Below are 27,183 nucleotides of genomic sequence, written 5' to 3'. Positions count from 1 at the left end.
TTAAAGAATGAGCTGGATAGAAAGTGCAAGGTAGCTAAGGAAGACTGGCTGAAGGAGAAGTGCAAGGATGTCGAAGGTTGTATGGTCGTAGAAAAGATAGATGCTGCATGCAGGAAAATCAAGGAAACCTTTGGAGAAAGGAAATCTAGATGTATGAATATTAAGAGCTCAGATGGAAAGTCCGGTACAGTCAGAATCGGTCCACCGTCTAGAAGTACTGAATTTTCTATTAATTTCAATCAGGCTAGCTTTGGAAATTGTGTTGCGGTCCCGCGGTGTAGGGGTAGCGTGGCTGCCTCTTACCCGGAGGCCCCGAGTTTGATTCCCGGCCAGGTCAGGGATTTTTACCTCGATCTGAGGCCTGGTTCGAGGTGCACTCAACCTACGTGATTACTACTGAGGAGCTATCTGACGGTGAGATGGCGGCCCCGGTCTAAAGAGCCAAGAATAACGGCCGAGAGGATTTGTTGTGCTGACCACACGACACCTCGTAATCTGCAGACCTTCGGGATGAGCAGCGGTCACCTGGTAGGCCAAGGCCCGTCGGGCCTGTTGTGTCACGAAGTTTGTTTCTTGTTTGGAAATTGTAGCAATCGTAAAACGATAAAATTATAACTTCTATGAATGTCGATACCAGATCTTTTTTTCTTTAGAAATGTTTACATTAATTTTTGACGCTATATTCCCTCCTACTTTATTACATTACGACTTACGAAGCAAATAGACATCCCACTCGGAAAGAGCAGAGTAGATACAATCATACTTACCTAATGAAAATTGAGCGTCACGATTTTCGAAGGTAAAGATATTACTCTTGCGTATTCCGTTTGTATCGAGATAACGGAGAGGCTCTTCAGTACGTTGGCAAGTAGTATGCTCAGTTATGGTTCTGAAGCTGTGCATATATCTGTAAGTATTTGGATATGTAGCTAGTAAGAAAGCGCCCCAGAATTTTCAAGAAGGTGCTTTCCCAGCCTTCTCCTGGAGTGCTGGAGTGAATGTGGAAATTCTCTGAAAAAATACCACCGCTGTATATTGCCGGGTTCGAGTCTCTCTCAACTTCGACTTCCCACTTCTTTGACAGACAGTGTCTCAACGACTTCACCTATGACGACTGGCACAAATACTGTATCTCGTGATCATGTGCTTTACTGAAGTACCGTACTTCGGGAGAAGTAAATCAGCTCTCTTTGGTTACCTTCCTCAGTAGTGTTCTTCCAAAACCACTTGAAACGTATCATCCCATCTCTTCAAGAGGCCGGTTTCGTACCTGTGTGACGAAAAATTGCTTATCACTGATCTGTGTCCGATTCCATTCTCTCCTTATCATTGCCAGATTATTCAAGAAGGTAGGTGACGCAAACATTTGGTCATAAAGATCTGATAGAAACAAAATGTGTTTTGTCAGAAATACAGGATTCGAAAATTCAAGGTGGAAAAATAAATTTGAGTCATATGTGTAGTAAATTTCAGAAAGATCATTTGTAGGAGCCAGAACAGACGAATGTGTGATTGACCAATATCATATATTTGATATTCGAGGTAATCTTCGTACGTAAGAAAAATGGAAAATTGGTGGGCACATCTTTACTACAGGTGTAATTATGAAAGAAGCATTCTCTGCTATGAAAATACCAGGTACGAGCCTCTACGCATGCTTTAAGTTACGAATGATTCAGAGCTATCGTGGGATATCTTGAAGACTTTAGTTTGGAGCAGGGCCTCTCAAACACCCAAAATCTCACGCGTGTAAAGTGAGGCGCAGAGTTCCTGTGCACAGTGCATCGGTCCCACTCGGCTCGGCTTGGACCAACGCTTCGTCTCTGGGCTATTCGTCTAAGCTCGGCTCGGATTTGGAGCGCTACGGAGCAAGTGAGAAAGAGGGAGAGAGGCGGAGAGAGTGAGACAGGCGTGGGGAAAGAAAGAGACAGCGCTATTGCTCCAAATCGATGAGTGGGGGTCTGCACTCTGATCAACCAAGCGAAGTCGTCTTTTGCACCGTGCACAGTGCATGCAACAGGTGCATGCACCCTGAGAGGCCCTGGTTTAGAGAAACTGACTAAGGTAGTTTTGTACGTTAACGTAGCTTTTAGTTTAACAATTACATACTTTTGAAAAAAACTAATGTCCTTATTTTCACGATTGCCAGCTATAGAAATATGTACACTGAAAATTAAAGAACGACATTATTCTGACTGTAGAGTAGTGTAACAGCATGACCACATCTATATATATAAAATAACTTGTCCTGACTGACTGACTGACTGACTGACTGACTGACTGACTGACTGACTGACTGACTGACTGACTGACTGACTGACTGACTGACTGACCGACTGATTCATCATCGCCGAGCCAAAACTACTGGACATAAAGAGATGAAATTTTGGGGACATATTCATATTAAGACGTAGGTGCTCGCTAAGAGAGGATTTTTGCATATTCCTTCGCTAAGGGGGTGAAAATGGGGGTGAAATTTTAAAATGAGTTGCTCTATATCTCAAAACTTTAAAAGTTTACAGATGTAAAAATTGGTATTTAGAATCTTCTTTAAAAATAAGGAAACACGTATTTTTTTGTTTTCAGAAAATCCCAATAGGAGGGGTGAAAAAGGGTGAAAATGGGGAAAAATGGGTTGAATGCCTTTAATCAGGATACCGGTACCTATATCTCAGAAACTGAAAATATTACAGACCTGAAAATTGGTACTTTTGATCTCTTTTAAAAATAAAGAAACACGTAATTTTTTGTTTTTGGAAAATCCAATTAATGGGAGGGTGAAAAGGGGGTGAATTTTTAAAATGAGTGAATCTATATCTCCAAACTTTTAAAGTTTGCAGATGTAAAAATTGGTATTTAGAACCTTCATTAAAAATAAAGGAACACGTATTTTTTGTTTTCGGAAAATCGCAATAGGAGGAGTGAAAAGGGGCTAAAAAGTGGTTGAATGCCTTTAATGAGGCTACTTATATATCATAAACTGAAGATATTACAGACCTGAAAATTGGTGTTTGGGATCTCCGTTAAAAATAAAGAAACACGTATTTTTTTGTTTCTGGAAAATCCAATTTAAGGGGGGGTGAAAAGGGAGTAATATTTTAAAATGAGTGTATCTATCTCAAACTTTTTACAGGTTATATATGTGAAAATTGGTATTTAGAATCTCCTTTAAAAATAAATAAACACACGTATGTTTTCGATTTTGGAAAATCCAAATATTGGGGGGTAAAGAGGGGGGAGGGTAAATTTTTTAAAATGAGTGTTTATACATCTTAAAACTTTAAAATTTACAGATGTAAAAATTGGTATTTGGAATCTCCTTTAAAAATAAAGAAACACGTATTTTTTGTTTTCGGAAAATCCAAATAGGAGGGGTGAAAAAGGGTGAAAAATGGGTTGAATGCCTTTAATGAGGATACATATATCTCAGAAACGAAATATATTACAGAAATGAAAATTTGTATATGGGATCTCCTTTAAAAATAAAGAAACACGTATTTTTTAGTTTTGGAAAATCCAATTAATGGCGGTTAAACAGGAGTGACAAATTGGGTGAATTTTTGAAAGACTATATCTACAGAATATCTTGGAAACGTAAAATGTTACAGACGTAAAAAGTGGGTGTTTGTAATCTCCTGTAAATCTAAAGAAACATAGGTGATTTGTGTTTGGAAACTCCACTTAAGGGGAACTCAAAAGGGGTGAAATTTTAAAATGAGAATTTTTACAGTTTATCTCAAAAAACTTAACATGTTACAGAAGTGAAAAATGGTATTTTTTATCTCTATTAAACATAAAGAAACGTGTATTTTTAGCTTTCGGAAATAGCACTTGGGTGGAGGGGGGGGGGGGGTAAAAGTGACTGAAAATGGTGTTGAATTATTTTAATTAGGCTACTGATATCTCAGAAATGAAGATGTTACAGACGTGAAATTTGATATTTGCAATCTGCTTTAAAAATAAAGAAACACGTATTCTAGGAAAATCCAATGGACGGGGGGGGGGGGGGGTGAAAGAATTGAAAAATTAATTGAATTAATTGAATGAGAATACATATATCTAATAAAAGCTAAAGTTGTTACAGACGTGAAAATTCGTATTTGGATCTCCTTTAAAAACAAAGAAAAACGCGTTTAGGGGGGAAACCATCTTGGAGGGCGGGAGTGTAAAGGAGTTGAATTCCTTTCATGAGGACACATAAATCAAATACTGAAGAAGTTAGAGTCGTGATAATTGGTATTTAGAAGATCCTTTACTATTAAAGAAACAAGTATTTTTTGCGGGAAAATTCACTTGGGGGGGGGGGGGGAAAGTAGTGTGAAATTAAGTGAAAAAAGTAAATTATTTTTATGGGGATACTTATATCTCAAAACTAAAGGTAATAGACGTGAACATTGGTGTCTGAAATCTTCTTTAAACATAAGAAACAAGCCTTCTTTTAATTTTTTTTTTTGGGGGGGGGGGTTGCCGGTAAATAAACTTAACGGCGGTGGGGTGTAGAAGGAGGTGAGACCAATTGATTTTACTGTTCTTAATGTACTTATAAGGATCCTCGGCAGCGCGCCGGCCTCTCACAGCTGGGTTCCGTGGTTCAAATCCCGTTCACTCCATGTGACATTCGTGCTGGACAAAACGGAGGCGGGACAGGTTTTTCTCCGGATACTCCGGTTTTCCTGTCATCATCCATTCCAGCAACACATAATAATAATAATAATAATAATAATAATAATAATAATAATAATAATAATAATAATAATAATAATAATAATAATAATAATAATAATAATAATAATAATAATAATAATAATAATAATAATAATAATAATAATGTTCCGGACCGTCGTCAAATGTGCGGACCGCACTGGTAACGGCTCCTGGACGGGTAATGACTAAGAATGCAGTCCGGCCGCGGGTTCAGTGCCTTCTAGGCACCCAATATGACACCACGCCGGATCTCCTGAAGGATTTTATCCATATTAAAAATGATTATAGGAAAAGATGGCAAAGATTTACGGACCCAACTGACCGGGAGGAATACCTGAGCCTAGCCCGGGAAGTACGAAATCGATTGCTGGAAAAGAAGATTGAAAAATGGGAGGAAACATGCCGTAATCTAATAGAAAACGGGTCAGATCGGGAATTTTGGTGGATTCTCGCAGAAAACGAGTCAGACCGCGAATTTCGGCGGATTATATATCTAAAACAATGAGCATTCAATTATAAATTTCAGTATAATACCGTAGCGAAGCACGGGTATCTTGCTAGTAGGCAATAAAAAGGAATGATAATATAATTTTGCTTCAGCTTGAAATTTAAACTCCAAATTTAAATGTTAAAGGATGGTATTTTAGAGTTTTATCTTAGCTTCGACAGATATTGACAGTGTAATCTAATGAACGAGTTTCCCTCCCTGTTCAATAGAGGTGCCGGGCTGAGTGGCTAAGGTGGTTGAGGCGCTGGCCTTCTGACCCCAACTTGGCAGGTTCGATCCTAGCTCAGTCCGGCGGTATTTGGAGGTGCTCAAATACGTCATCCCCGTGTCGGTAAATTTATTCGTAAAATAATTCCTGCAGGGCAAAATTCCTACACCTCGGCGTCTCCGACATCCGTCAAAAGTACTGTAGTTAGTGGGACGTAATGTGTGAGAGGGGGTACAAAATGCATTCACGCTATCTCCAGCCTGTAGAAAGAATGCAACAGAAGCCTTCAGTTTAAGAGTGTGGTTTGGTGACTACGGGGCCCCTACATTTCATTGTTCCTATCTGATCTTGCCTGGCTAACACTTATTCTCTTCTGACTCCGACTGTATTAGATTTGCGAGGCCCAGGGAGTCATCCTTTTCATGTTTTTCTAGACGGTTTCCTTTCTTTCGCGGATTTTCTGTTCACGGCTTCTGTTCCGTACATTTGCGCTGACATCGCCACGCTGTTTTCCCCAATTCGTAACAAAACTTTATGTTTATGCGTCGCTCCATTGCACTATGACACGAGTTTTCACACGCACTACGTTCTACTGGCCTCAGGCACGGTGCGAAATAGCAGAGAGTAAGGGAGGGTTTTCCCCTACACCGATGATTTTATCTCAAAGGTTCCTTCCCACTAAAATTGCCGGGGGGATTATTTCATAATAAAATAATGAGGAAAATATAGAACACATATATTATTGATATTCATGTTTGTTTGTTTTTTTGTGCTTCGTAAAAACACCAGCAACAATAGGCATCAAGTTCGAAGTGCCTACTAGTTACTAATGCTTTTATTGAACTGTGTAGTGAAAAATGAAAACCTACAACCTGTTTTCCAGTCTTTTTTTTTTTTTTTTTTTTTTTTTTTTTTTTTTTTTTTTTTTTTTTTGCTAGGGGCTTTACGTCTCACCGACACATTTCCAGTCTTTGACCGGGTCAGGGATGTAATGAATGAAACATATATAGGCTGTTATTGCAATGGGGTCGCCATTCCCAAGGTGATTTACTAATGACTGATAAATACTATGAAATGATAATGGAGAGTGTTGCTGGAATGAAAGATGGCAGGGAAAAACGCGCTGCCGTCTGAGCCACGGAGGCTCAATGTTTAAAATAATGCATTAAAATATCTTTGATCTTTCTGTATGGACTCGATCATCTCCGTGTTGAAACATGACGAGAAATAAAAGCTCTTTGAAATTTACTGTACCACTTCCCAACAACGTTTGAAGTTATATGTACACACACGCACATTAATGGTGTCCCGACATAAACAATCAACACTGCCCCGCTCCAGTACTGAAAAGGAGGGGAGAGAGAGTAAAGGGATAGTGTTGAAGGCCACTTCAGTACTGAAAAGGAGGGGAAGGGAGTGAACAGGTAGTGCTGAATACACAGTGTGTGTATTCCGGCGTTATACTGTAACATTGTAATAAGATGGCTCCTATCCTATCACAGGTGAATCAAGGACGTATTATTGGCATGTGGGAGGCTCACATGGTCCCCCAAGCAATACCATGCAATACCATGCAGTTTTAAGACAGTTTGGAGATGGATAGAAATATGGGAAGAACGAGGTGAAGGATTGGTAGACCCGATATAACGCAGCTACAAAATATTCCTAACTAGTATAAAATACTTTTCGGTTAAAAACCTCCTTTACCTCTTAATACTGTAATTATCAGAGTAGGTTACTTCTTAATTGTTTATGTTAAAATTCTATTTGTTCGGGGCGTCGACCTATAGAGTTCTTTTGCCCCTACTTGCACAATATATGAACCTGCATGTAATTGGGATTGCGGAAGTGTTGATTGTTGAATGTGAGAAACGTTAAGGACGACACAAACACGCAGTCTCCAGGCCAGGGATATAATCATTTACAATTAAAACTCCCTGACCCGGCCGGGAATCGAACCCGGAGCGGCCAGACGCGTTGCCCCGTACACCGCGGGGCCGGACGAGTAGGTAACCTAATGCTGTACTTCAATACATTCGCCACTGTGCCGAGTTCGATCACAACGAAGTCTTGTAGCGGGCTGTCTGCATGCAGTCCATGCAGCAATGCGTTAAGCGAGAAGGTGAGTCATTGTGCCTTCGACACTACCCCTTCACTCCCTTCCCCCTTGTTTTGTACTGGATTGGCCTTCAACACTACCCCTTCACTCTCTCCCCTTATTTTCAGTACTGGAGTGGGGCAGTGTTGATTGCTTATGTCGGGACACCATTAATGTGCACGTCTGTACTATGGCCGTCTGACGAGAAGTCGCGTGGATGCGGGGTAAGAGGAGCGAGGGGTAAACATGGCTACGCTCATGCGCCTATCTCAAGTATCGAGGCCTGACAAAGAACACCTATTCCGTCCGGGGGTGACACTTGCGAATTGAGGTGCTCTCTTGAAGTTCAAAATGGTAGTACGGTTGTGCCTGAGTTACACATTCACTGTATGTACTGCATTATGAATAGTTTGATAAAGAATATGCATTGATTCAGAGAGCTCGCATGGTGTGTCACGACTGACGTTTGTAGCTAAGAGTGTAGTATCTGTAACTCGTGCCGAACCTACAAGCTGCCGTGACTTCTCGTTAGAAGCAGATAATAAACTAGGTCCGCATAACTAGGCTAGCAACAGCTACGGGCAGAAGTGGGCAATGTTTGCCGTGCGGTCCACATCAGATGAGTTAGCGCATGCTAAGTGCATGGAGGAAACACAGTGTGTATACCGGCTTCCCGCTGTACAAAGTCTGTCTAAAAGCTACAATGAATGAACCGATATCGCAATAGTAACGTGTGATAACACTGCATGCATGCGCATGTGAATAGAAAGACATCTAAGGCGGGTATCGCTCACTTTGTTCTTCAGACTTTCAGAATGTCATAAGCTGAAGCGTTAAGGCCACCACACAGAGAAAGCTAAGCTACGTTATGCTACGCAACTCAATGAAAAACATCGCTGCAATGAAGTTTTATGGAATGGCACATACAGGCTGCTATGCTAAGCTAAGCTAACCTAAGCCATCATCATCATCATCATCTGGTTACCCTCCAGGTTCGGTTTTTCCCGCGGACTTAGCGAGGGATCCCACCTCTACCGCCTCACGGGCAGTGTCCTGGAGCTTCAGACTCTTGGTCTGGGGATACAACTGGGGAGTATGACCAGTACCTCGCCCAGGCGGCCTCACCTGCTATGCTGAACAGGGGCCTTGTGGAGGTGTGGGAAGATTGGAAGGGATAGGCAAGGAAGAGGGAAGGAAGCGGCCGTGGCCTTAAGTTAGGTACCATCCCGGCATTTGCCTGGAGGAGAAGTGGGAAACCACGGAAAACCACTTCCAGGATGGCTGAGGAGGGAATCGAACCCACCTCTACTCAGTTGACCTCCCGAGGCTGAGTGGACCCCGTTCCAGCCCTCGTACCACTTTTCAAATTTCGTGGCAGAGCCGGGAATCGAACCCGGACCTCCGAGGGTGGCAGCTAATCACGCTAACCACTACACCACAGAGGCGGACAACCTAAGCCATACCAAGCTAAATTTTATAGATCGCCAGGGAGGCGATTTTCATCGCTGTAGTTGGCTTCGCACATGCGCACAATCACTTTCTTTTGCCCGGCGTGTAGTAAACAGTTGTATTACTGTATGTGTGTGTGTGGATTTCGTGAATTACCCCAATACAGCAGCTATTATATTGCTTAATTGTTTCTGTTCTCGTTAATTATCATGGAGGCAGACCAAAGGATAAAATACTGATTGAAGAGATGTGTTGTTTGAGTCATCAGTCCATAGACTGGTTTGATGCAGCTCTCCATGCCACCCTACCCTGTGCTAACCTTTTCATTTCTACGTAACTACTGCATCCTAGATCTGCTCCAATCTGCTTGTCATATTCATACCTTCAATCAATACTGATCTGCATTTAGGGCAGTCGCCCAGGTGGAAGATTCCCTATCTGTTGCTTTCCTAGCCTTTTCCTAAACGATTTCAAAGAAATTGGAAATTTATTTAACATCTCCCTTGGTAAGTTATTCCAATCCCTAACTCCCCTTCCTATAAATGAATATTTGCCCCAGTTTGTCCACTTGAATTCCAACTTTATCTTCATATTGTGATCTTTCCTACTTTTATAAACGCCAATCAAACTTATTCGTCTACTAATATCATTCCACGCCATCTCTCCGCTGACAGCTCGGAACATATCACTTAGTCGAGCAGCTCTTCTTCTTTCTCTCAGTTCTTCCCAACCCAAACATTGCAACATTTTTGTAACGCCACTCTTTTGTCGGAAATCACTCAGAACAAATCGAGCTGCTCTTCTTTGGATTTTTTCCAGTTCTTGAATCAGGTAATCCTGGTAATCCCTACCGTTCTTACCACCTACACTTCCTTCAAAAACCAACTGGACAAGTCCTGCGTGTCTTAAGATGTGTCCTAACATTCTATCTCTTCTTCTCGTCAAATTTATCCAAATCGATCTCCTCTCACCAATTCGGTTCAGTATCACTTCATTTGTTATTCGATCTATCCATCTCACCTTCAACATTCTTCTATAACACCACATTTCAAAAGCTTCTATTCTCTTTCTTCCTGAGCTAGTTATCGTCCATGTTTCACTTCCATACAATGCCAAGCTCCACACGAAAGTCATTGAAGAGATACAAAAATATATTTGTCTGTCAAATTATTAAAGAGACACAATCATGAAAGACAACTGTTGACAACAAATTAATTGGAAATTGATTGTATGCAACATTTATTGCTTTTACGTGCATTTTTACCCTACATCTATAATTTGGGTACTTCATATTCTTTTTTTCCTTAATATCATCGTCAGTAATTGAGTAATTGAGTTCATGAAACTGCTCCTTATTTAGACGAAAGTAATTTTAATTTTCATCATATCCATGCCATGCTTGAATCAAATGATGGAATTTACCATGAATTATTCTCCCTCCAATTTCACGTATACAGTATCTTCTCCTCTTTCCGCTTCTTTCTCTTTCTTCGTCTTTCACGACAGTGGCCAATAAAAAATCTCCTTTTCATTTGTCACCTTTAAACGACTGCCTAGCATAGTTCAGCTTAGCTTTTTATTCGTGACATAGCACAACATAGCTTGCATTGGTTAGCATAGCGTAGCTTATCTTAGCTTTCTGTGTGTGGCGGCCTGTCTCCCCCGTTCAATAGTCAAAAGGTGCCATGCTCTTCCCCAGATTAGTCGATGTTCTTCTTCTCGCCTGATGTCCATCTGCTCGGGAATGTTCATCGAATGAGTTTACATTATTATAGGCCTACAGTGTATAAGTCTTTATCCATCTCATATATACATAACACCATTGTAGGATGTATCAAGAATGGAAACTGTCTTGGAACAATCAGCCTTCCGACATCTTCCCCAGATTAGTCGATGTTCTTCTTCTCGCCTGATGTCCATCTGCTCGGGAATGTTCATCGAATGAGTTTACATTATTATAGGCCTACAGTGTATAAGTCTTTATCCATCTCATATATACATAACACCATTCTAGGATGTATCAAGAATGGAAACTGTCTTGGAACAATCAGCCTTCCGACATTATCAATATGCAATCTCTTCCATCAACGAATGTTTGATGAGTTTCTAACGATAATGGCAAAACAAGTTTGAATTGTTATCATATCAGTAGTCAAGGACATGAAGTAATACAGTTTAAGTGTTGACTTGACAACAAATAAATATTGCTGGAGAGACCTGGGAGTAAGGAGACAAGCTGCTCAACTAAGTGGTATGTTCCGAGGAGTGTTGTCAACATTCGACGATGAAAAGTAGCTAAAACCGACTGCCACATATTGCCTTTTTTAATAGTCTCAACTGTCTATGGAGGCCTACGTGTGAAACGTTTTGAAATAATGTCAGTTTTATTTCTAGCACACTACTTCAAATCCGGGCTATTATATACAATATGTTGCATGGCTTTCGAACAGGCCTGGTGCAGGTATTTCGAGAAGACGCCTATAGACGGGCTGCGCGCCGGTTCCAGTTTTGCTTTACGTCGCATTGACACAGATAGGTCTTATGGCGACGATGGACTAGGGAAGGGCTAGGATCAGGAGGGAAATGACTGTGGCATTAATTAATTAAGGTACAGCCCCAGTATTTGCCTGGTGTGAAAATAGGAAACCATGGAAATCCATCTTCAGAGTTACCGACAGTGGGGTTCGAAGCCAATATCTCCCGAATGCAAGCTGACAGCTACGTGACCCAATTCACGCAGCCACACGCTCGGTCTGCGCATCTGTCAAGATAGGCCCTACCTAGGTTGAAATCTAATGTTCAATATGGCACAAACACCCCGAGCCAAAGGTTAAGGTTAAAATCCCCGATCCAGCCGGCAATCCAACTCCGGACCCCTTGAACCAAAGACCAGCATGCTAACCAGTTAGGTACGGAACCGGACAAAATTCTCTTCATGCACACCCTGAAATAGAGGTTTCTTTCCTTTATAAACCACATACCAGCCCTCCTGTCAAACTTAAACCTCTGGTAGTACCGGGAATCAAACCCGGGCCCAGAGGACCGTTACGACATGGAGGCTGACGGTGGAAGTTACGTAGGAGTCATATTAAATCCATTTTCCGCCAGAGACTACTTTTCGATTTGTTGTTAAATATGGCGTCGTTGCGCCTGCAAAAACCGCTATGTATTGGAGAAATACTGACCCGCAGCACATATCTTATTTTTTAAAAACGAGAATTTTATTCTTTGAATATCGCCGCCCAATATTGAACCATAGATGACAGATCCTTACCAGCCAAAGTTCTAAGCAGAAATATATTCACATAGCGGTTTTCGCAGGCACATCGTCGATGTCTCTGTGACTAGTAACAGAAATAAAAATAAGTGAAGCCTCCTGAAACTTGTGCGATGCAGGATATTTCAGGGTTAAGACAACAAGAAAATTATGATCTAAAGCAATGGTTTCCAAACTTTAGATACCCGTGGTCCCTGTTGATCATACACCGGCGGCGCCCTCATGGTCTTTTTTGATTGTGTAAGTCAGGATACCCTGATTTAGTTTCGGTTAGGTTACTACCTTAGGAAGACTATGAAGACTTCTTACTTCCCTCGAACCGGGCGAGTTGGCCGTGCACGTAGAGGCGCGCGGCTGTGAGCTTGCATCCGGGAGATAGTAGGTTCGAATCCCACTATCGGCAACCCTGAAGATGGTTTTCCGTGGTTTCCCATTTTCACACCAGGAAATGCTGGGGCTGTATCTTAATTAATGCCACGGCCACTTCCTTCTAACTCCTAGGCCTTTCCTATCCCATCATCGCCATAAGACCTATCTGTGTCGGTGCGACGTAAAGCCCCTAGCAAAAAAAAAAAGCTTCCCTCGAAGCAAATTACGTTGATTTGACGTACGCCTACAGAATGTTTGTACATGTTATGAGTGGGTAGGTGGCGCACAATCTTTCCAAAAATTTGACAGCGCATCTGGAAGCCGTGGAGCACACTCTGGGAAGTACCAATCTAAAGTATTAGGTAAGGGTTATTCTGCCCGTAAGCAGGTCCGAACCTCCACAGAGGTGATCCTGAGCCGGAATTTACGTACGGTAGGGTGGCCAGTTCCTTTCCGCTCCTCCATTCCCTTACCCCCCACCAACAGCGCGTGGCAACCCATCCAACTCCTGACCACGCCCAATGTTGCTTAACTTCGGAGATCGCACGGGATGCGGTGTTTCAACACGGCTACGGCCGTTGACTAATCTAAAGTATTAAAAATGCAATATTTGGTCCTGTTTCTGGTTACAAAATGACTTCTCTAAGTGACCTCATTATGAACCTCTAGACATTTCTACTATCAAGTAGCAAATAATTCATTGCATATCGTGATTTTCTAAATGTATTTGCTTTACGTCGCACCGATACAAAAAGGTTTTATGGCGACGACGGGAGAGGGAAGGCCTAGGAGTGGGAGGAAAGCGGCCGTGGCCTTAATTAAGGTACGTCCCCAGCATTTACCTGGTGTGAAAGAGGGTAACCACGGAAAATCATCTTCAGTGCTGCCGACAGTGGGGTTCGCACCCACTATCTCCCGGATGCAAGCTCACAGCTGCGCGCCCCTAACAGCACGGCCAACTCGCCCTATGGAAGCGACCGTGTTACTGCCTGTTTGGAAATGGGAAATCACGGAAAACGATCTTCACGGCGGCGGGACAAAATTTCGGCACCTCGGGGTCTATAAAAACAGTAAACGATAGACAGTGAGATATAAACCATAATAATAATAATAATAATAATAATAATAATAATAATAATAATAATAATAATAATATATGGCTTCTGCTATGTGCAAGGATTTTGATCCAGCAACTTCTCTGACCTGTCACAACACATATACTTTCAGCTTCATACATGTTTCTGCCTGGTGTGAAAATGGGAAATCACGGAAAACTCAGGGCTGCTGACATCGGGGTCGAAACCACTATCTCCCGAATGCAAGCTGTTATATCGTAATTTTCATCTAACCTTCGATCATTGTGATAAGAAGTTTAGTACCTCACACGCATACACACCCACAGAGAGACAATTGAATTCGAACAGTAGCCTGATAAAGTGATAATAGCAAGCCTGGCGGCATTCCTTGTGTATTGTGGTCAAGGTGGGAGCAATTATGATAACACTTCATCCGTTATCTCGACTGTCTAGGAAAGAAAACTCGTGCAACAATCTCGTCCTATTCATTTCAGTTCCGATCGTGTGAAGGTACCGTTGTATTCTTCCTCAAGATGAGTTTACAGGTAAGTGTTCCCAGTAAGAATTCCTACTTCTTTGAGGATGTTAACCCGTTATTCAAGGACAGAATGTCAGAAACGTCTCTGACCTATCACAACACATATACTTTCAGCTGCATACGTGTTACTGCTTGAACTGTTATGGAATTTGTTTCGAAGAGGAAGTCGTAGTGATTTTCAAAATAATCTTATTGCGCGGTAGTAGGTTTAATTTAAAAAATATGCTTTCTGAATATGTTAATAAACTAAATTCCTAAGAGAGTTGTTAAATATATAGTATTATCTTTACAAGTCCGCCTCTGTGGTGTAGTGGTTAGCGTGATTAGCTGCCACCCCCGGAGGTCCGGGTTCGATTCCCGGCTCTGCCACGAAAATTTGAAAAGTGGTACGAGGGCTGGAACGGGGTCCACTCAGCCTCGTGAGGTCAACTGAGTAGAGGTGGGTTCGATTCCCACCTCAGCCATCCTCGAAGTGGTTTTCCGTGGTTTCCCACTTCTCCTCCAGGCGAATGCCGGGATGGTACCTAACTTAAGGCCACGGCCGCTTCCTTCCCTCCTCCTTGCCTATCCCTTCCAATCTTCCCATCCCTCCACAAGGCCCCTGTTCAGCTTAGCAGGTGAGGCCGCCTGGGCGAGGTACTGGTCATTCTCCCCAGTTGTATGCCCCGACCAAGAGTCTGAAGCTCCAGGACACTGCCCTTGAGGCGGTAGAGGTGGGATCCCTCGCTGAGTCCGAGGGAAAAGCCGAACCTGGAGGGTAAACAGATGATGATGATGATGATTATCTTTACAAATGCAAATAAATGAAGATCCTATCATTAAAAGCTTCTTCATAATATTTCAGTAAAAAGTTGACAGTCGGAAAAATATACTGTATTCAACATAAGGTACAATACAACGAAGACCGTTGAACAGAGAAAGATGATATTATGTAGAACTGAATACATCGAAGCACTTTATTTTTTCTAATACATTATTTCAAAATGTAATCCACATTCACGCAACACATTACACTACCAACCACCACAGGAACACGCAATAGTGATTACATCCCTCCATATAGGATTGGCGTCAGGAAGGGCATTCAGCCGTAAAACACGGCCAAATCCATATGCGCGAAGCAGTTCGCACCAGCGATCCCATAGGTGTGGGAAAATCGGGAGAAAAGAAGAAAAGATTATTTAAAAATGCAAATCACTTATTTTTTTCAATGTTCGGTTTCACTCGGAATATCCCATACGTCATCCTCGTGTTGCTAGATTTACTGCCACGTGAAAGAACTCCTGTGAGGCAAAATTTCGGCACCTTGGCTTCTAAGAAAACAGTAAAAGGTAGATAGTGAGATATATATCATAGGCATAAAAATAATAATAATAATAATAATAATAATAATAATAATAATAATAATGATAAATGGCTTCAGCCATGTGCAATATTTTTATTTGACGCCATTTAGGTTGCCTGCGTGTCAGTTTTATCCTAACCGATGACAGAGAAACTGGAATTCTATTGGGTGACCTATTCCTGAGTTATTAATTTTGTGGGTTAACACCACCATACCTAACTACCTACCTATCTACTAAAAGCTTTCATTTCGTACCCTTATGGAATCCATATTTTTAATTTGGCACAATTCGTTTGTAAATTAAAAAAAACATGTTATAACTAGAAGCGAACGTGGTCAAACCTTTTTCTCCAAATAATCTTAACCTTCAGAGTACCAACGAGCGCCATCGCATTTTTGTTATAGCTGCCTAATTAAACACTAATTACTGAGTATTGCTTCGATGGTAGGAGTCCAAACGAGGTGTTTTAGGACAATAAAGACACGTTATTTCCACTATTGCACACAGCTTGCCACTACGCATTTTTGTTCCGGAGTTTTCAGTGCTTGAACTTGGAGTACGCTGCGGCTTGCTTGTGAAATGGCAAAAAGAGTGCAGATGTTGATGCATATAAAGACAACTCAGATGGTAATGTCTACCTCTTAGTTCCGTTTCCTGGTACGGGGTCGGGGATGAGGTAATATGGCATGTTTTACGGTCGGATTGCCTTCCTGTCGCCAACATCAGTTAAGCAACTAATGAAGATGAATTGAATGATGGTCAATGAAATTGGGCAAGGAAATGGAAGGAATCAGCTGTGGCCTATGGAAAAGAACTCTCCCGCCATTTGCCTGCAAGTGAAAGTGTGAAACTATAGAAAATGATTCTCAGGACAGCCGACGGTGGGGTTCGAATACACTCGTCTCCCGAATGCCGAGCATTGCCCGTTAGCGGTAGCGCGTTAAGACGTGTGATTGCTCCCCGATGACAATATAATGACAAGAATAAAGTTTACATCTTCAATTATTGAAGCTGTCAGCCTCTGTAGTGTAGTGGTTAGTGTGATTAACTGCCATCCCCAGAGGTCTGAGTTCGATTCCCGGCTCTGATACGAAATTTGAAAAGTGGTGCGAGGGCTGCAACGGGGTACACTCAAACTAGGGAGGTCAACAGAGGAGAGGGGGGTTCGATTCCCTCCTCGGCCATCCTCGAAGTGGTTCTCCGTGGTTTCCCACTTCTCCTTCAGGCAAATGCCGGGATGGTACCTAACTTAAGGCCAAGGGCACTTCCTTCTCTCTTCCTTGTTTATCCCTTCCAATGCCCCCCCCCCCCTCTACCACCACATGGCCCTGTTCAGCATAGCAGGTGAGGCCGCCTGGGTGAGGTACTGGTCCTCCTTGCCACTTTTACACCCGACCCAAAGACTCACGCTCCAGGACACTGGCGCTAAGAAGGTAGAGATGAGAGCCCTTGCTGAGTCCGAGGGAAAAACTAAACTTGGACGGTAAAATGATTAAGAATTATTGAAGGCGCCGAAGATGAGTGGATGTCAGAAAAGAAGCTTTTCCTTCCGATACAACATCCGAGAGATTGAAATCCTCCGGGAGTGCTACTGGAAAATTTTCCAGGACTTTTTGCATCTGACGGCGAGAACACGTCTAAATACTTCCAACCACACCAACCTTAGTTTAGTGCCTAAATTGATTAGGTAACTTTTATAGATTCAAATCGGAAAACTTATTATCAATAATTGGCGGTAATTTACCAGAAAACGTGTTTTATTCCTTCGTTATCAGTGCCAATACAACAATCCGTTCTAACAATTTGGTGTGATATGCAAATACCTGATATGCCTCCGTGGCTCAGACGGCAGCGCGCTGTCCTCTCAGCCCTGGGTTCCGTGGTCAAAATCCCGGTCACTCCATGTGAGATTTGTGCTAGACAAAGCCGAAGTGGGACAGGTTTTTCTCGAGGCACTCCGGTTTTCCCCGTCATCTTTCATTACAACAACACCTCCAATATCATTTCATCTGTCAGTCATTAATTATTGCCCCAGAGGAATGCGAAGGTTTCGGCAGTCGGCACAGTTCCCATCCTTGCCGCTAGATGGGGGCTTCATTCATTCCATTCCTGACCCAGTTGGAAATGGAAACAGGTTGTGGATTTTTCATTCAAATTCAGAGGTGTTCGAGATCCAAGTCGAAAGACGGTTCATAGATTCGAAAGTGTTTGCGATAGAGTTATCAACAACAACATGTGACCCCTATGACCCCACTGTCAGCCCTTTCCTGTCCCATCGTCGCTATATAATTGGGGCACTTACTACTACATTTAAAAATATTTCCATTCCGTGCCCTTAAGGGGCCAAGGAGATTTAAAACGTGGTTTGATGTGTGGATAAGCTGAGGACTTGACGTCCGTGGCCTATAAAAGGAACTGTCCCGGGATTTTCCTCAGTGCAAGAGAATGTAAAACCATTATGAGGAAAGCCGACAGTGAGGACCAGTTCCTCCGCCTCCCGAATGCAAAGCTGCAAGGCTTGTAAAACCAGACCCTGTTGAGCCGCAGCCCAGCCTGCTCCGTCGGAGTAATGAGACTGTAAAGCGGGTTGCATTCTTAGAATGGCTAATGCAAATCGGTAGCCTATGGCAATAGGAGGATTGCATAGTATTCATATACTTTGCAATTGAAAACTACCGGAATACATCTACACCAACTTGACTCAGACACACACACGTATCATTTTGTATTGATATTAATTCTAGCTGCAAATTCTGTCTTACTTTTACAGGTTGAACGTGAAAAGACTTACAAAAAAGATATATATATATATATATATATATATATATATATATATATATATATATTTTGCTATTTGCTTTACGTCGCACCGACACAGATAGGTCTTATGGCGACGATGGGATAATGAAGGCCTAGGAATGGGAAGGAAGTGGCCGTGGCCTTAATGAAGGTACAGCCCGCATTTGCCTGGTGTGAAAATGGGAAACAACGGAAAATCATCTTCAGGGCTGCCGACAGTGGGGTTCGAACCCACTATCTCCCGGATGCAAGCTCGCAGCTGTGCACCCCTAACCACACGGCCAACTCGCCCGTTGAATGATCACTTACCTCCCACAGTGTCGTATCGTGTAGTTTGCGCGAAGGGGAAGAATCACTTGTGGATCGTGAATCTGTGGATCATTCCGCCTCTGTGGTGTAGTGGTTAATGTGATTAGCCACCACCCCCGGGGGTCCGGGTTCGATTCCCGGTTCTGCCACGAAATTTGAAAAGTGTTACGAGGGCTGGAACGGGGTCCACTCAGTCTCGGGAGGTCAACTGAGTAGAGGTGGAAGTGGTTTTCCGTGGTTTCCCACTTCTCCTCCAGGCAAATGCCGGGATGGTACCTAACTTAAGGCCACGGCCGCTTCCTTCCCTCTTCCTTGCCTGTCCCTTCCGAACGTCCCATCCCCCACTAAGGCCGCCTGGGCGAGGTACTGTACTGTTCATTCTCCCCGGTTGTATCCCCCGACCCAATGTCTCACGCTCCAGGACACTGCCCTTGAGGCGGTAGAGGTGGGATCTCTCGCTGAGTACGAGGGAGAAACCAACCCTGGAGAGTAAATAGATTAAGAAAGAAGAAAGAAAGAAAGAAAGAAAGAATCTGTGAATCACACTCATGTGTGGCGAAAATACACAGGAATGTTGATCGAAACATGCCAAGGTACATTCATGAAGCAGCAGCAACAACAACAAATGTATGTTAATCTAAAAGAACAGGAGATGACTAAGGGAGTTCGGATACGAAACTGAGGGAGGGGATCCGAGTACTAGCGGAAGCAATGCCAGACTCAGTTCAGCCCTATGACTATCACCCTCGTCTTAAACAAGTACTCGTAGTTGGTATCAGCACTCGAGTGAAATATTGGCACAGCTAATGTCTAAAAGAGGTGCCAACTCTAATTCCACATAAGTCAGGGGGATTCACTTCAGTGAAGAAAAGACGCATCTTACGTAAGGTTCGTACAGGGAACTATATCATGAATGACCTTGAGTTCACCTGCATGGTCCCGCTAAGTACCACTGACAGTAGTTATCAAGCCCGCATAATAAAATCAATCCCTCCACCGTAGTATCCCCCTTGGCCGAGGCGGTAAAGACGTGCTCGGTTCACCCGGAAATACGTGGGTTCGATTTCCCGCCATGTGGTCGAAAATTTTATGAATCGAGGTTTCCACTTGCGGAGGTGCATATAGCTCTGAGGGTCACGAAAAATAAGTATCAGGTTAATTTCTGGGGGGTCAAAGGCGACCATGCGTAAAGCTAACCACTCTACCCCACCAATGCCGAGGTTACAGATAGTGGAAGCCTTTACCTTCCACCCCTCCCAGGGCCTTCATGAACTGTACGGAGATGACTTTGCTTTGCTTTTAACTGCAATATCCCACTTCGGTTGGCTGAAAGTTCGTAGGATGCATATAATGTTAGGATAGCTGGCTTGTTTACTATTTAGGTCAATATTAACGTTCCGGATGGTCGTGTGCGTTATGTGAGGTACAATGTAATATTGTCTATGAGAAAAGCACTGTCAATTATGACCCCCTATGGATAAGGATGGTAAAATTACACCCACGGTTTTTTGCCTGTCGCAAGAGGCGACTAAAAAGGGCTCCAGGGGCTCTTAACTTAGCAGCGTGGGTTGGCGACCATGAGACCCTTAGCTGAGTCCTGGCATTGCTCCATTTATTTGTGCCAGGCTCCTCACTTTCATTTATCCTGTCCGACCTCCCTTGGTAAACTCTTGTTCTTTTCCTGACGGTAGTGCTGATAGGCCTAGGAAGTCTTTCATTTTCACACCCTTCGTGGCACTTGTCTTTTTTTGGCCCATGCCTCCATTTTTTGAAGTGTCAGACCCCTTCGATTTTTCTCTCTGATTAATGCTAATAGAGTATGGCCACCCAGTTGTACTTCCTTTCTAAACACCAATCACCACCACCACCACCTGTCAATGATGTGCAGCTCAAAGTATTAACTAGACCAACCCTTGCATGTCTGTGTACTCCAAATTAAATCAGGACATTCCACAATCGCAGACCTGGGGATGGTTTTCCTTGGTTTCCCCACTTACACACCAGGTTAATACCGGAACTGTACCTTACTTAATGCCATGGCAACTACCTTCCATATCTTAGCCTGTTTCTGTATATGCGTCGCCGAAAAGCCACCATGTGTTAGTGCGACGTTAAAAAGTTACCTAGCGAACAAGAAAAGAAAAAAAACATGCCAAGAAACACAAGGTCCCTGATTGTAGATCACGCGCTGTTGAAGGGACTCCACTACGCATGCTCCAACTGCTATTTTCCTCCAGTATAAACAATCTGTGTAGCGTTACAGTGCGCCACTGAGCATTCTCCAGGTGGTGCACTCCTGGAGTACAAAGAGTCACTGTAGTGCTACTGGGTGCCACTGAGCATTCTCCAGGTGGTGCACTCCTGGAATACAAACAGTCGGTGTAGTGCTACTGGGTGACACTGTGCATTCTCCAGGTGGTACACTCCTGGAGTACGAAGAGTCACTGTAGTGCTACTGGGTGCTACTGAGCATTCTCCAGGTGGTACACTCCCGGAGTACGAAGTATCACTGTAGTGCTATTGGGCGGCACTGAGCATTCTCCAGGTGGTGCACTCCTGGAATACAAACAGTCGGTGTAGTGCTACTGGGTGACACTGTGCATTCTCCAGGTGGTACACTCCTGGAGTACGAAGAGTCACTGTAGTGCTACTGGGTGCTACTGAGCATTCTCCAGGTGGTACACTCCTGGAGTACGAAGAGTCACTGTAGTGCTACTGGGTGCTACTGAGCATTCTCTAGGTGGTACACTCCTGGAGTACAAAGAGTTACTGTAGTGCTACTGGGTGCCACTGAGCATTCTCCAGGTGGTACACTCCTGGAGTACGAAGAGTCACTGTAGTGCTACTGGGTGCCACTGAGCATTCTCCAGGTGGAACACTTCTGGAGTACAAAGAGTCACTGTAGTGCTACTGGGTGCCACTGAGCATTCTCTAGGTGGTACACTCCTGGAGTACAAAGAGTCACTGTAGTGCTACTGGGTGCCACTGAGCATTCTCCAGGTGGTACACTTCTGGAGTACAAAGAGTCACTGTAGTGCTACTGGGTGCCACTGAGCATTCTCCAGGTGGTACACTTCTGGAGTACAAAGAGTCACTGTAGTGCTACTGGGTGCCACTGAGCATTCTCCAGGTGGTACACTTCTGGAGTACAAAGAGTTACTGTAGTGCTACTGGGTGCCACTGAGCATTCTCCAGGTGGTACACTTCTGGAGTACAAAGAGTTACTGTAGTGCTACTGGGTGCCACTGAGCATTCTCCAGGTGGTACACTTCTGGAGTACAAAGAGTCACTGTAGTGCTACTGGGTGCCACTGAGCATTCTCCAGGTGGTACACTTCTGGAGTACAAAGAGTCACTGTAGTGCTACTGGGTGCCACTGAGCATTCTCCAGGTGGTACACTTCTGGAGTACAAAGAGTTACTGTAGTGCTACTGGGTGCCACTGAGCATTCTCCAGGTGGTACACTTCCGGAGTACAAAGAGTTACTGTAGTGCTACTGGGTGCCACTGAGCATTCTCCAGGTAGTTCACTCCTAGAGTACTAACAGTCGTATAGCCATGCAGTGTCCCACTGTGCAGTCTCCAGCTCATGTCTGACGTAAAAACATTCGCTGTAGGTCAGACCTGTCCAGGCGCGCATCCCGGTGCACCAGCGCACCAACAAGCACTGTAGGGTGCGGAGCCCCCACCAGTTCGCTGGTGGTCACCTGGCACCACAGGTAAAGCCATAGTAATACCAACTTCGAAGGAATTTTGCGGTAGTTTCATAATATAAAAACAATAAAATAAATAATCGTATGGCCTCAGCTACCGTGTGCAGACATTTCAAGTTGACGCCATCTGGCTGTCTGCTCGTCAATTTCGACGTTCCGTTTTACTCTAGGCCCACTAGATGGCAGACCGAGTAAACCGAAACTCTCTTGGGCGTCTATGACTGAGATTTAATTAATTTTGTCGGGTAAACACCAAATGTGTCACCAGAGATCTTTTACTGGCCGATATCGTACGACATGGAGTGTCGAATGGACTTTTTTCCGCCCTTCAAAAATCCGACTGCCTCTGCCGGGTTTGAACCCGCTATCTTCGGATCTGGAGGCCGACACTCTACCACTGATCCACAGAGGCAGTTATTTCATAATATATATAATCATGTTCTGACTGACTGACTGACTGACTGACTGACTGACTGACTGACTGACTGACACATCGTCGGTGAGCATTCTCCAGGTGGTATAATCCTGGAGCACAAAAGGGTGTTGTAATGCTACTAGGTGCCACTGAGAATATCCAAAATCTCATAGGTTGGTTGTTTTTACGTCATATAAGATAAATTAGATAGGGTTAAAAACCTTCAAATTCTTCCTTATGGGGTTCAAATGAGTGTTAGATCAGAAAATAAATATTCATTTACCAAACTCGTTTGACGTACGAATTGAGGGCGTATATTACAGGCTTAGCTGACAGTGCACCCTCCAAAATGTAAAAATTTGAATAATAACTTTCAGTTTAAACTGTAGCAAAGCACGGGTATCTTACTAGTTATATATATATGAACTCATAAAAGATATCAGGGAATCACAGGACAGGTGGAGGGAATGTTTTGAAAATCTTCTCAACGTAAAAGCTAATCTTCCTGGTGGTGTCGCGAACAAACGAGCTCATGGGGAGAAGTAAACGGATGTTGATGAAATTACGCCTGAGGAAGTGAATATAGGTGCTAAGTAAACTCCATTTTCATAAAGTAGCAGGCATAGATGAAATTCGACCTAAAATGTTGAAGTATAGTGGGGAGGCAGGAATGAAATGGCTTTCATAGAGTAATAAGATTAGCATGGAGTGTTGGTAAGGTACTTTCAGTTTGGACAAAAGCAGTAATTGCACCTATCTATAAGCAAGGGAACAGGAAGGATTGCAACAACTGTCGAGGTATCACACTGATTAGTTTAGCAGGCAAATTATTCACTGGTATCTTGGAAGGGAGGATGCGATCAGTGGTTGAGAGGAAGTTGGATGAAAACCAGTGTGGTTTCAGACCACAGAGGGGCTATAATGATCAGATTTTCAGTATGCGCCAGGTATTTGAAAAAATGCTTTGGGAGGAATAGACAATTGTGTTTTGTTTCGTAGATCTAGAAAAAGCATATGACAGGAAACCGAGGGAAAAGATGTTCGCCACATTAAGGGACTATGGGATTAAAGGTAGATAATTAAAATCAATCAAATGCATTTATGTTGACAATTGGGTTGCAGTGAGATTTGATGGTAGAATGAGTTCTTGCTTCAGGGTACTTACAGAGGTTAGACAAGGCTATAATCTTTCACCTTTGTTGTTCGTAGTTTACATGGATCATCTGCTGAAAGGTATAAAGTGGCAGGGAGAGATTCAGTTAGGTGGAAATGTAGTAAGCAGTCTGGCCTATGCTGACGACTTGTTCTTAATGGCAGATTGTGCCGAAAGCCTGCAGTCTAATATCTCGGAACTTGGAATTAGGTGTAATGAATATGGTATGAAAATTAGCCTTTCGAAGACTAAATTGATGTCAGTAGATAAAAAATCCAACAGAAATGAATGTCAAATTGGTGATACAAAGCTGGAACAGGCAGATAATTTCAAGTATATAGGATGTGTGTTCTCCCACGATGGTAAAATAGTGAGATTGACACAAGGTGCAGTAAAGCTAATGCAGTGAGCTCGCATTTGCGATCAACAGTGTTCTTTAAGAAGGAAGTCAGCTCCCGGATGAAACTATCTTTACATCGGTCTGTTTTCAGGCCAACTTTTCTTTGCGGGAGCGAAAGCTGAGTGGATTTAAGATATCTCATTCATAAGTTAGAAGTAACAGACATAAAAGTAGCAAGAATGATTGTTAGTACAAACAGGTGGGAACAATGGCAGGAGGGTATTAGGAATGAGGAGATAAAGGCTAAGTTAGGAATGAACTCGACGGATGAAGCTGTACGCATAAACCGGTTTCGGTGGTGGGGTCATGTGAGGCGAATGGAGGAGGATAGGCTACCTGGAAGAATAACACAGTCTGTTATGGAGGGTAAGAGAAGTAGAGGGAGACCAAGGTGACGATGGTTAGACTCAGTTTGTAACGATTTAAGAGGAGTAGAAGTAAATGAGGCCACAACACTAGTTGCAAATAGAAGATTGTGGCGACGTTTAGTAAATTACCACAGAGTTGCAGACTGAACGCTGAAAGAGAAAACGGTCTATAATGGTGATGCTTGTTTTTTTCACTCTTTCACACTCAGAACTAAATATTGGAGCTTTAAATTACACACACAGCATACATTTATTACGTATGGAAAGCATTTGTTCTTTTAATAATTGCATGTTTTACTGGATGCTCATATTTTATGTTTATATAGATACTTGGGCGTTGTGTGTAGTCATTTACCGACATATTGTCCATTTACAATTCTTTCTGTATCGGTAACGAGGTTCCATGAATCTACAAATCGCACACATTGGTAGAAATTTTCGTCCTTGAGAGATGCTCACAACTTGATCTGATGAGGTGTAGAGCCGAAAGAGGAGTTCCACAGATGTATTGTAAATAGAACTGAACATACAGAGCAGTATCGCCACCTCCTTACAGATTCTATTTTTTTATTATTCATTTATTTAATTTATTTATTGTATTTTTTATTTTCTTCAATCCGTTTACCGTCCAGGGTTGTTTTTCCTCAGGATTCAGCGAGGGATCCCAACTCTACCGCCTCAAGGACAGTGTCCTTGAGTGTGAGATAAATTATCGAGGATGAAACTAGGAAGGAGGAGCAGTACCTCGCCCAGGAGCCTTACTTGCTATGCTGAACAGAGGCCTTGTGGGCGATGGGAACATTGGAAAGGATAGACAGGGAAGAGGGAAGGAAGCGGCCGTGGCCTGAAGTTAGGCACCAGCCCGGCATTTGCCTGGAGGGGAAGTGTGAAACCACAGAAATCCACTTCGAGGATGGCTGAGGTGAGAATCGAACCCACCTCTACTCAGTTGACATCCCGAGGCTGAGTGGACCCCGTTCCAGCCCTCGTACCACTTTTCAAATTTCGTGGCAGAGCCAGGAATCGAACCTGGGCCTCCGTGGGTGGCAGCTAATCACACTAACCACTACACCACAGAGGCGGACTAAATATTTATTTAAATTTAAAATAGCAAGGCTACATAAAGGACATTTACCGTTTCCGCTAGATCGGGTGAATCAACTCATCTCCCACTCGTGTTTGAAAATGGTCGACTCTCCGCTTCCTCGTTTCTTTCCAGGATAGGCCATAGTTTAAATGTTACACATTCACCCTATCGCAAGCCTTGCGTAAATGCCGGGAAAGCAAGGGAGAGGCAGAGAACGTTATACTAACCCGTGCAACTCTTGCACACACGCGCAGCAGATGCTCCGCTGGAAGCACTTTTCGGACTACTCTGCTTTTACGACGTCTTCAATTTTACCTATTTTGTAGAAAGCCAAACTATTCTCCTTTCGACGTGCGCTATGTTGTAAGGAGCCGGCCCCGAAGTGTGGGGGTAGAGTGCCTGTATATTTCCCGAAGGCCCAGGGTTCTATTCCCCGTCAGGTCAGGTTGTTGTTTTTCTTTACCTGAATGTGAGGACTGGTTGAAGGTCCACTCAGCCTACGTGATTACAACTGAGGAGCTTTCTGACAGTGAGATATCTCCAGTCTAGAAAGCCAAGAATTACGGCCGAGGGGATTCGCCGTGCTCGTAAACTGCAGGCATTCAGGCTGAGCAGCGGTCACTTTGTAGGCCATGGCCCTTCGGAGCTTTGCGCCATGGGGTTTAATTGTCCAAACTTCCGCACCATAGTGGAAAATCTGGGAAAATCAGAGGTTTCAACAGACTCCGATTACTCCGCCTACTTAAAGCGCGATCTTTCTAGATAACAATCTCTTGCTAGTACAGTAACAATTGTCCAATCGCATTTCGTTCGCTGAGCCACTTTTCTTCGGCCATGGAGATAGCTGAACATGTCAAATGGTTAGGCGCTGAACTTCAACGATAAATTGAACATCCCAACACAGAAGATTTACTGCTGAGGACGCTTCCTACCCTGTCCCAGCCCTTTCCGTTCCGAGCATCGCCGAAAACCTATCTGAGTTAATGCGAAAACAAAGAAACTAAAGGAAAACATTCTTCTTCTTCTCCTTTAACAGAAAACCTGCCCAGGTTGCGAGTTCAAACTGGCCCTTTTTCTCGGCTGGGTGCCATTCCTGCCGCCACCCTTACGTGAAGGGATGTATTAACTACTGCGTGTTTTCTGTGGTAGATGGTGGTGTTGTGTGTAAGATATATGAAGAGATTTGTGTTGTGAAAAAACCTGTGAAAGACACCGGTAAAATCTTCAACCTGGCCTGGAATCGAACCCACGAAACGCGCAACCGAAAGCCTCGAGGCAAATCGATCAGCTAAAGAAAAGCTGGAGTTTAATTCATAGCTTACTATTATTATCGGACCACTCCGGTGGTGTAGGGGTAGGTAGGGTACC

At 43.3% G+C, this 27,183-nt stretch overlaps 1 protein-coding gene across 2 annotated transcripts in view; it reads left to right on the top strand.

The window, feature by feature from the left end:
- Positions 1–27,183, top strand: part of LOC136874015 (proton-coupled amino acid transporter-like protein pathetic) — a 236,015-nt gene that overhangs the window by 101,031 nt on the left and 107,801 nt on the right. Inside the window, exon 1 of one of the 2 annotated variants that reach the window (XM_067147477.2) lies at positions 14,107–14,234. The exons of the other annotated variant lie outside the window; for it this stretch is intronic. Within the exon in view, the coding sequence (XP_067003578.2) occupies positions 14,223–14,234 (12 nt within the window). The 5' untranslated portion in view covers positions 14,107–14,222. Of the gene's footprint in view, positions 1–14,106; positions 14,235–27,183 lie in introns of those variants that run through there. 2 annotated transcript variants of the gene reach the window in all.

The sequence above is a fragment of the Anabrus simplex genome, chromosome 5, assembly GCF_040414725.1.
Source record: "Anabrus simplex isolate iqAnaSimp1 chromosome 5, ASM4041472v1, whole genome shotgun sequence".
Classification (NCBI taxonomy): Eukaryota; Metazoa; Arthropoda; class Insecta; order Orthoptera; family Tettigoniidae; genus Anabrus; species Anabrus simplex.
Note: the sequence above shows the minus strand (reverse complement) of the source record. Positions and strands in the feature narration are given on the sequence as shown.